General features: G+C 34.4%; 1 protein-coding gene across 1 annotated transcript; it reads right to left on the bottom strand.

Moving 5' to 3' along the window:
• Nucleotides 1-2,131: 2,131 nt before the first annotated feature.
• Nucleotides 2,132-2,950, bottom strand: LOC111625712. Its single transcript, XM_023368931.1, has one exon. It carries the CDS (start codon nt 2,948-2,950, stop codon nt 2,132-2,134), a length of 819 nt encoding a protein of 272 aa, XP_023224699.1.
• Nucleotides 2,951-11,780: the final 8,830 nt, after the last annotated feature.

The raw sequence follows: 11,780 nt of genomic DNA, 5'->3' as shown, positions 1-11,780 counted from the left end.
TTAACAGAAGATCTATTTAACGTTTCTCACTACTACATCTTTTGTCCTTTCTCATCTTTCCCTCCTTTTCCCAAATTTGGGTCTATAATCCTTTGAGTCACAACTCCAGCTTTATTTAGTAATCATTCCGCATTCACACATCTCAAAGTATTTGAAAATATTTTCTTTCCAGTCAAAAATAAAATATGAATAAAGGTTTAGGCTTTGTGAAACTTTTTTTGAGTTTATGCCGTTGAAATAAATAAATAATAAAAAAATTAAAACATTTGTCGGTTTTGTTTACACGTTTATTGGGCCGCATTGGAACTTGTCTTGGGCCGCATGTGGCCCGCGGGTCGCGGGTTGGACACCCCTGTTGTAAACCAAAACCACGTGTACTACCGAACGTTAAGTCACGTGACTCAAAGCTTGCACGTGATCTTCACGTAATATCCAGCAGTTCCGATTAATTCAGTTAGCCGGTAGTTACTTCGGTAAGTCATAACCGTGATTTTTAAATGCGGTTGGTTATTTAGGTTACATTTTCTAAACGCTCTGATAATTACCAGCAGTTACCGGTAACACCGGTTAGAATTTCCAAACGTGCCCCTAGTGATGCGAGAACCAGTGATTTTCCGGTATCGACCGATGATCGGTGACCGTTACTTTTTAATTGCAAAGTTTTTTACAGTGATCGCGATCACTGTTTCACTGCCACACAGCCAATTACAATCATATCGTATAACACTTCCAATGATTCTATACAGGATTGGTTCTGGACTGTTAGCCTCCTGCGTGCTAGGTATTTGGCCGCCCTCGCCCCATTATGTGAATCGTGAGTAGATTTATACTTAACCTAACCGATAGGAGTTTACTGGTATGTTTTTATGATAATTCTGTATAGTTGACAGGAATTTTAAAAAAATCCATTAAAATATTTCATATATTTATTCTGCTCTTCCATCTTGTATTACTTATAGATTTCAATGTTAAACTAATAATATTACGATTTAGTATGTTCCACCTATAAAGGGATGCAGAAAAATACATGTACAATTCTTGTACAATGTTAAAAAATCAACTGTTACATTGGCAGCATTATTTACAACTAAATTTAATGAATGAGATGCACAAGGTACAAAAAAGCTCTAGAATTTATTTTCCTTAAATTTACGATTTATGTATCAGTTGTCATAAAAATTTGTCTTTCCACTTCTTTCCCAAGACTACAAATACAGTAGACCCCTATAAAACGGGTTCATATAGTACAGATTCGTATATAACGGCGGAAAAATTGCGATCGTATTCGTATAAACACGCTAAAAGAAACTCGTATAATACGGTAAAACGCCATCGCCGACTCGTGTCGTGACAGGATTGGTCGAATCTAGACCAATAGCGGATATTGCACAAACTGTTGAGTTTAAACGAGCAGCGGACCTACTAAAAACCATTTATTATTTAACGGCCATAAAAAATTATATTTATACTAGCTGACCCGGCAAATGTTGTTTTGCCATATAAATTATTTCTAGGTAATTTCTAGTGTAGACAAAAAATAACTAACTTATTGTAAGTGTGTAAGGATGTGGTATATGCGTGAAATAGGCATGGAGCGCTGTGAACGATGAGGGAATATAAAAATAACAAATGGCAAACATTATTATTTTTAAGTTATTATAATTTATTCCTTAAAATTATATATCATTAATCAATTACGACAGTAACACTAACAAACAATATCAATTTCTTAATGCTATAGCGTGAACAATATTTTTTGTTAGCCCATCTTTAGCTAACACAAACAAACTGGATGGTTTACCCACTCGAGAGCATGCCACGTATAATTGTCCGTGTGAAAAACATGGTGTGCTCAAATCTAAGCCACAAATAGACATCGTTTGGCCTTGGGATTTGTTGATAGTCATTGCAAATGCCAATCTAATCGGAAACTGAATACGTTTGAATTGAATTGGCACATCTGTAGGTATAGTAGGAAATCGTGGTATTAATATATTTTCACCTCGGAACTTGCCATTTAAAATGCTGGCTTCGATAACGTTTTTCATTAATTTTTGAATGACTAATCGCGTACCGTTCCACAGCCGTGGCGGGTTCAAATTACGAAGCAAGATAATCGGAGATTCAACCTTCAATTGTAAATTATGCGGTGGCATGCCTGGCAAATCCATCGTTGTTTTATGTTTATGCAATATCCGTCTTGTCCCTTCCAGAATGTTAGCGGATATTGGAGAGCGTCATATGAACGATGTGTATCAGCAGTGAACTGAAGATTATTATTTCTTCTACGAATCACAATTTCTCGTGCACCTGTACGATCGCCAACCATGATTCCAGCAACGTCATCAACAACAGGTGCATTGAATCTACGAACATGCTCTCCAGCTGGTGTTTTATCAGGATTAATGACAATAGCGTGATTATCGCTTTGTAATTTGTGCATGTGTGATTTGAATATTTTCAGCAATTCATTGTGCTCGTTCAATAGAGCGTCTAGCTCGCTGACGATGCGTCTGGCAAAAAATGAATCAAGGTTATTATAGTGACAACGTGCATTCACGCGATTGGCAAGTGCGCTTCCGGAATCCTCGCCGCCCATGAAGTAGATTTGTAAAAATTTATGTGGTTCGTTTGGCATTGGCAGCAATGAGCCCATTTTATGATAAACTTGGCCTCTGATTTTGAATGTAGAATTGTATTGTTGACTATTTGCATTAGTATTTCGAACTATTTCTGTTGCTCCGAACGATGTCATTTGAAAGCATGAATTGAATGTTCGAATTGACTTCAGGAACACGTTAAAATCTGGATCCGTGCCGATAAGTAAACCGTTCAATGGTTCAGGTGGTGTTTCAATTTCAGATAGTTGCACTTTTCCTGACGCGCAACACATCCCAGCTGGCTCATTTTTGAATTTGAGAGCATGACAATGCGGACATTCCTTGTCCATAGCACCAATTACAACTTTTGAATGAGCATAATATTCAATATCGGGCTCATACTGGAATGCTAGACGCAGGAATGAATCAGATGTAAATGCTCGATGTACAGTACCTGTTGGCGTTGTTGGTCATTTGTTCTGCGTCTATTGACTGTGAAACGGCGTGATTGTCGTTGTTCTAATCTTATTACTTCATTGCGTTCAGCTCGTGTATCTTCTGATTGTTCTTGACACAATTGCGCCATGCTCATACGTGCATCAGTATTTTGTTGCTGGATTTGTTCTTCGGTTCTTTGGGATCTTCTATTTCTCATGCTTCTAGATCTACTTGTATTACGGCTCAAATCAGCCCCTTTGCGTTTTCTTGGCATTGCTCACTGTACAAAACACACATAAATAGAAATAATGAAATTACTTAATGATGAAAAACGTTATAGTTATAAAAGATTAGGGCCAGGATTTTTGCCGCAGTTTTGAAATGATTAGTTTGAATTTTTGAAATTATAGCAAAAATATTAGTTTTATGAAAAAATTTTTGAAACAAAAGTTGTAAAAAATGAAATTTTACAAAAAAATTGTCTTTTAATTTTCACATACAACCAATATTTCCATCGTAATTTCAAAATAAAGATTCATAATGATTGATTCAAATTTTTGGAAACAATGAAAATCTTAATTGTGAAATTACGTCTTTCCTATTGGTCCTAAGAAAAAATCATAAGAGACATTCTTTTAATAAAATTAAATTAAAATTAATTTTTTATAAGATCAATATTTTTGGCGTAATGTCAAAAATTAATTGTTTAATGTTATTTTGAAATCACGGCAAAAATCCTGGCCCTAGTTATAATGTATTTAATATTTGATTGTACACACATACATTTACATATTCATGTACATATTAAACTGTTTTACGAAAGCGAAAAATTTTACTTTTCATAATTATATCAAAAATATATTGTTAGAAATGGTAAAAAAAATTAATACAAAAAAAAGTTTGGCCAATTTTAATAAAAATTAACTTTCACCGAATCTTTTTTGACCATTTCCAACAACATTTTCGATATAAATAAAAAAAGTATACTTACAACACAAAAGCTGTTGTTGGTGGGAGCTCGTGCCACGTGTTGAGTACTTTTGAGGTTATGTAAATCACTTGATTAACTAATCGTGCAAAATACACTCAAAAGTAATAATTGTAATAAAATAGGAATAATTAATAGTTAATATGAGAGTTACACTGAGATAGCAAAATGATAATTGTAAACGTTACTACTACACTTGATGCATAAACAATAATGATGGCCGAAAACTGTGTAGGGAGTGAGAGAAGTCTTATTGTGTGAGAGAAACAGGAGACCGGCTTCGGTGTCATGCGTACTCCGTGCTGTTTACTGGGAAGTGACACCGGTATAGTGTGGCAAATGAGTATCACTCACCAGTAAAAGGGCGGAAAATTTTAAAAATCTAACATTGGTAACACTAAGTATATATCAGGAATAAACTTTAATAATAAAAATAAATGTTTCTTTTTATACAAAAATTTTAGATTTGCCATAAGCTCAGGGAAATTTTAATCGAAATAGAGTGAAAAACATTTACAAAAAAGACGATAATTGATCAGTTATCGAGCGGGATGAAAAATGATTAAATTACTAAAATGGCTATTAAAAAATAGGGGTTGGTGATAAAAGGGTAAAAATTTAGGGTTGTATGTATTTTTTAATGCCACATTATAGAAAAATAAAAACAAAAAATTTTGTCCAAAAATTAAAAAAAAATGTTAAGGGTGAACAACCGTTATCACTTAGGGGTATGAAAAATAGATAGTAGCCGATTCTCAGACCTACTGAATATGCATATAAAATTTGGTAAAAATCGGTAAAGCCGTTTCGGAGGAGTAAGGTAACTAACATTGTGACACGAGAATTTTATATATAAGATTAATGATGTCTCCAAAGTTCAGCAAATTTTTCGCAGAAAAATAATTTATCAGGAAACACGCGCCCGCCGTTCGATGCGCCTCTCCACGACGAAAACAAGCTTAAGCAACGGCGCACACTCGGTAAGTAATCCTACAACTTGTTTATAGCATAGTTTATATGGATTATTCTTAAAAAATTATGTGTTTTGGAAATGTTGAGTCAAATTAGTCTAGAATCGATTAATTTTGTGGAAGAAAACCTTTCAAACAACCGTAGTCCCTAAACTGCACACGTGCCAAGCTGCGATTGGCTCATGTATTTAAGTGACTCGTATAACATGGAATTCATAAAACACGGAACGTATCTACCATGTTACAGGAGGGTCTACTGTATATTAAAAAAGATATGTACTGTACAGCACATTATTTATGATAAACTTATAATAAATCCGATGATGAACAATTTTACATCTAAAGAAATTCTAGGGATTTACTGATAGTGTGACACAAATAAAAATGATAATGACAGTACATTTAGTACTGCATGCTTTTGCTAAAATAACAGGCTGACCAGCATGTCTATTTCGCTCATTGATGAACACATCAACCTGTTGTATTCGAATTTCATGATACACTTCATACCCATCGGCCTCTGGAAAAAACTTCCTATTTATACAAAAGATTTGATAAGAACCCGGTATTATATCTTTCCCAGGACTACTCTAAATATATGTACAGTACAATACAGTTTCATAGAAATCAGTAGATTCCATGTGATAATCGAAAAGATAGACGTGAATTCAATTTTATATACGTGGTATATAAGATAATCCATTTTAATCAATCCATTGAAATACCTTAGAAAACAAGCATCTTAAAAATAAATAATTAAATTAAAACGTTAGACTTCAAAAGGACCACAACTAGAATTGCGAACCTGACTTGAATTTGATTTCTCAAACAGTCATACAAATTTCTCCAACTTTCCTCAAGTAATTTGGATACACCGTACTCACGACTTTCCATTTTCGTTTTGAACATATTTTATTAGGTACAGGAATTCATACTTAAAGTTCGCATTTCAAAATGATATAAGTGGGGAGAATCAGCACAATGACTTTATATTTTACATTGAGACTTCTGTGGAATTTTATTTGCAAAATTTTATTTACAAAATGTTCACTAGGCCGGTAAAGGGATAAGGCACTAGGGATACTGTAATGGATAATTCAAAATGTCTCAAAATTTACGATACACACTATCAATGGTCCTTCTAATTTTTTTGTAGATGAGCGGAACATATACTTCTCTGAGCAAAAAAAAATTTTTGCTGAGCAGATTCTGAGCAAAAAATTTTTCTGAGCATATATATATATAAAATCTTATTCTTCCTATAAAAATTAAAATAATTAATTATAAACTAGAGATTAAAATTCATTTTAAAACATACGTTTATACAAAATATTATCTTTTGTCAATGATTTAAAGTATTTAATCGAAATATACGTAGCAATAATCATGTTGCAGACAGAGTGAGAAAAAAGTAAACAATTCAAATCGGTGTGTATGCTCGCCTGCGCGGCACATAAATTCTCGTGCGCGCAACAATTTGAGCAGTGCGTAGCCGCGCAGCTTCTTTTTTTTTTGTCTTTCCGCCCTGTGGGCACTAAGAGGGCCTCTTTTGCAAGCCCATTATGGGTTCGGCCAGGCCTACAATGGGGCTGCCAGGTGGTGAGGGACGGGGCCCGACATATTCGAACGGACCATCACCCGAAAAATTCCTGGGAATTTGTCGACCCGTTCGGATTCGAACCTGGAGCCGCGCAGCTTAGAGGGAACATTGCACACTATACATTTTGTGGGTAAGCGCTTGGGTCCAGATTCACGAAAGTGTCGATAGTTACAACGTCGTATTCTTGTGAAGTAGTTAATTAAATACGACAAATTCACGACATATCGTATCTGCAATTTATGAAGCTCAACGTAACTGGATTTGCAATTTATGAAAAATATTAATGATCTGATACTCTTTCGTCCAACAGTAGGAAACTTTCAAATGACGCGAGTTCTCTCCGACGTGACTTTCTGTGATAAAATGGAAGAGAGAAAAAGAAAGTGTCATTTTACTAGGCGTGGATAGATGGAAGCTATAATAAAAAGAAAAGTTTATTCGCTCGCGTGAGAACATATTATGCAAAATACGTAAAAATAAATGTGAAGAAATAAAAGTTTTATTTAACGACGTAAAATAATTAAATCTACAGAGGGTTGTTTTCGCTAAACAGGAAATGACATCACAATTCTTAATCTCTTGTTTTATACGCTTTAAACATGAGAAATAATAATACAGTAGAGCATCGATTATCCGACTCAATTGTGGACTCGGGTTGGTCGGATAACTGAAAAAATCGGATAACCGAAAATAACGAAAAAAAATACATTATTTGTATAGTATATTAGTATATCCCATGTAATTAGTATATTAGTATATCCCATGTAATTAGTATATTAGTATATCCCATGTAATTAGTATATTAGTATATCGCTATTAACCTACTTTGCGTTGAATTTTCATCGATGTTAAGCCTAACAAAAATTTTTTAAAATAATAATCGTCGCTATTGTATCGTTAAAAATTATTTTTTGAATTATTTTATTGCTCACAAAACAACAATTCATAATTAGAAAATTAGGTCTCGTTTAAATACTGGCTTCCCTTTCATGGTCGAGCCAGTGTTGCCAGCTAAAACACGCAAAAATTTAACAAAAATAATATTAAAGTAGCCAAGACATAGCCAAATATTGTAGCGCCACAACACTAGCGGACATTTGAAATTTGCCGATTAGAATGGTCGGTTAACCGATGTGACGGGTAATAGGGGATCGGATAATCGATGCTCTACTATAATAGTAATAGTAATAATACCAATGCTATTGTAAAATAAAATAATAATGTTACAAAAAATAAAATTAAAATTAAACTAAAATTTCAATGGTTTGAACTTTATCGTCTAGTTGCAATACTTAGCGTTTTATTTATCGCCGCTCAGAGACATGAAACTTCCGAAGACGTATCAGGTAAACACTCAGTTTTTAGTGGCCCAATTTTTGTAAACGCTTGAGAAGTGGTCCTATTATTTGGACAAGGAACTGTTTGTGTTTAAGGATACATGCTTACCATAATTCGTTCTAATCGTAGTCAATGTTCCCTCTAATTTTTTTTGTCGATGAGCGGAACATATACTTCTCTGAGCAAAAAAAAATTTTTGCTGAGCAGATTCTGAGCAAAAAATTTTTCTGAGCATATATATATATAAAATCTTATTCTTCCTATAAAAATTAAAATAATTAATTATAAACTAGAGATTAAAATTCATTTTAAAACATACGTTTATACAAAATATTATCTTTTGTCAATGATTTAAAGTATTTAATCGAAATATACGTAGCAATAATCATGTTGCAGACAGAGTGAGAAAAAAGTAAACAATTCAAATCGGTGTGTATGCTCGCCTGCGCGGCACATAAATTCTCGTGCGCGCAACAATTTGAGCAGTGCGTAGCCGCGCAGCTTCTTTTTTTTTTGTCTTTCCGCCCTGTGGGCACTAAGAGGGCCTCTTTTGCAAGCCCATTATGGGTTCGGCCAGGCCTACAATGGGGCTGCCAGGTGGTGAGGGACGGGGCCCGACATATTCGAACGGACCATCACCCGAAAAATTCCTGGGAATTTGTCGACCCGTTCGGATTCGAACCTGGAGCCGCGCAGCTTAGAGGGAACATTGCACACTATACATTTTGTGGGTAAGCGCTTGGGTCCAGATTCACGAAAGTGTCGATAGTTACAACGTCGTATTCTTGTGAAGTAGTTAATTAAATACGACAAATTCACGACATATCGTATCTGCAATTTATGAAGCTCAACGTAACTGGATTTGCAATTTATGAAAAATATTAATGATCTGATACTCTTTCGTCCAACAGTAGGAAACTTTCAAATGACGCGAGTTCTCTCCGACGTGACTTTCTGTGATAAAATGGAAGAGAGAAAAAGAAAGTGTCATTTTACTAGGCGTGGATAGATGGAAGCTATAATAAAAAGAAAAGTTTATTCGCTCGCGTGAGAACATATTATGCAAAATACGTAAAAATAAATGTGAAGAAATAAAAGTTTTATTTAACGACGTAAAATAATTAAATCTACAGAGGGTTGTTTTCGCTAAACAGGAAATGACATCACAATTCTTAATCTCTTGTTTTATACGCTTTAAACATGAGAAATAATAATACAGTAGAGCATCGATTATCCGACTCAATTGTGGACTCGGGTTGGTCGGATAACTGAAAAAATCGGATAACCGAAAATAACGAAAAAAAATACATTATTTGTATAGTATATTAGTATATCCCATGTAATTAGTATATTAGTATATCCCATGTAATTAGTATATTAGTATATCCCATGTAATTAGTATATTAGTATATCCCATGTAATTAGTATATTAGTATATCCCATGTAATTAGTATATTAGTATATCCCATGTAATTAGTATATTAGTATATCCCATGTAATTAGTATATTAGTATATCGCTATTAACCTACTTCGCGTTGAATTTTCATCGATGTTAAGCCTAACAAATTTTTTTAAAAATAATAATCGTCGCTATTGTATCGTTAAAAATTATTTTTTGAATTATTTTATTGCTCACAAAACAACAATTCATAATTAGAAAATTAGGTCTCGTTTAAATACTGGCTTCCCTTTCATGGTCGAGCCAGTGTTGCCAGCTAAAACACGCAAAAATTTAACAAAAATAATATTAAAGTAGCCAAGACATAGCCAAATATTGTAGCGCCACAACACTAGCGGACATTTGAAATTTGCCGATTAGAATGGTCGGTTAACCGATGTGACGGGTAATAGNCTCTAGTACCAGATATGTCGGACCTCGTCTCTCACACTTGGCCGCTCCCATTGTGGACCTGATCGAATCCGCGATAGGTATTACTTTAAAAAACCTCTTAGTGCCCACAAGGTGAAAAAGACATAAAAGCATTCTGCAAATTTCTTCTATTATAATTAATATAAGTCCCTATCGTTATAGAAACAATTTGCAAAATCAGTTACACAATAAGTCTCTAAGAACAGCAATGTAATAACCAATGTTGCCTCTAATTTTTTTTGTAGATGAGCGGAACATATACTTCTCTGAGCAAAAAATTTTTCTGAGAATATATATAAAATCTTATTTTTCCTAAAAAAATTAAAATAATTAATTATAAAGTAAAGATTAAAATTCATTTTAAAACATACTTTTATACGAAATATTATCTTTTGTCAATGATTTAATGTATTTAATCGAAATATACGCAGCAATAATCGTGTTGCTGACAGAGTGAGAAATAAGTAAACAACAATTCAAATAGGTGTGCATGCTCGCCTGTGTGGCACATAAATTCTCGTGCGCGGCAACAATTTGAGCAGTGCGCGACCGCGCAGCCGCGCAGCTTAGAGGGAACATTGATCGTAGTCCCGAACGTCTGGTCCCCTCCTTGTTAGCAATAGGATTATTTTTGAATAATTTATTAATGGATACAGTAGAGAGTAGTTTATCCGAAAGTCGGTTATCCGAAAGAATTCCAGTCGGCCTAAAGTATAATTTTTATTTGTTTTTATATTTTTCAATGTATATATTTCGTTTGTAAAACATAAAGAAATCATTTTTAACGATACAATAGCCACGATTATTTTGAAAAGTTTACGTTAGGCTTAACATCGACGAAATTTCAACGCGAAGCGACACGCAACGGAGAAAAATTTCAACACGGGATAGGTTAATATATTTTTTCGTACATAATCGGTTATCCGAAAATAAGTTATCCGAACAACCCCAGTCTCCAATTAATTCGGATAAACGACGCTCTACTGTAATTCCTATTAACACATTTGATCACAATGTTTAAACAGTATTTTACAGGTTTTATGATGTCAAAATTTTTGTTTTAGTCTACTAAAATAAGATCAAAGTGAAAAAAAGTCATACAAAAATTTTTGTCGGTCGAAAATAATCCAAATCTAGAAACGTTGGGCGGCATTGCACAAACTGATTTCGGTTCTCGATGTCATTTCCTACTTTTCTGCTCGAACTTGCCGCGTGACCAGTAGCGTAACGTAGTGGGGCGGCACTTTTTAGGACGCGGAAAATTACGCTTTAGGGGGCGAAAAATTTCACAGTAAATAATAATAATATCTTGTAAGAATTTGAACCATTTTATTTCATAACTTCGTCCACCTACGGCACGGACCGATTGAAATGAGCACGGAATAGTGTTACTATCCATCCGGGAATCGACTCGCCGTCTGGAGATGTCGTGCGCAACCTGTTGACATTTTTTTTTCTTTGTATGTACGATTTATTCGTATATATGTTACCGCTAAAGCTCGAAACTCGTTAATCTGCAGATTAACTAGCGTGATCCGTTAAAGTTGTGAAAATTGTTTCATTTCTCAAATTACCTAGATAATGTGCAGAGTATCTAGGTAATCCGCACATTACCTACTAGGCACTCAGTAAAGTGAAAATAAGATCTTTGCCACAAATAGGTGTGCTTGTGGCAGAAACCAATTGCTATGAAATTCAAAGTGTCACCAATCTTTAGACTGCACAATTGGATAATATTACCTATGGTGGGTAAAATGGCGGCTCGTCTCTGATTCCAGCAAAGAGAAGAAAGGAAACAGTGGGGACGCACGTTCAAACCTAACTTAACCTATTTTAATAATTTGGTTGGTAATAATTATGGTAATTTATTAAAATAGGTTAGGTTAGGACAGAACGTGCGTCCCCACTGTTTCCTTTCTTCTGTTTGCTGGAATCAGAGACGAGCCGCCATTTTACTCACCATAGGTAACATTA

Source organism: Centruroides sculpturatus, unplaced genomic scaffold (genome assembly GCF_000671375.1).
Source record: "Centruroides sculpturatus isolate CEXI.00-Female unplaced genomic scaffold, Cexi_2.0 scaffold78, whole genome shotgun sequence".
NCBI lineage: Eukaryota > Metazoa > Arthropoda > Arachnida > Scorpiones > Buthidae > Centruroides > Centruroides sculpturatus.
This window is presented reverse-complemented; position numbering and strand designations above follow the sequence as displayed.

Excerpts from the sequence above, each read along its gene's own strand:
- LOC111625712 (XM_023368931.1), bottom strand. The coding sequence starts at position 2,950 with ATGGACAAGGAATGTCCGCATTGTCATGCTCTCAAATTCAAAAATGAG.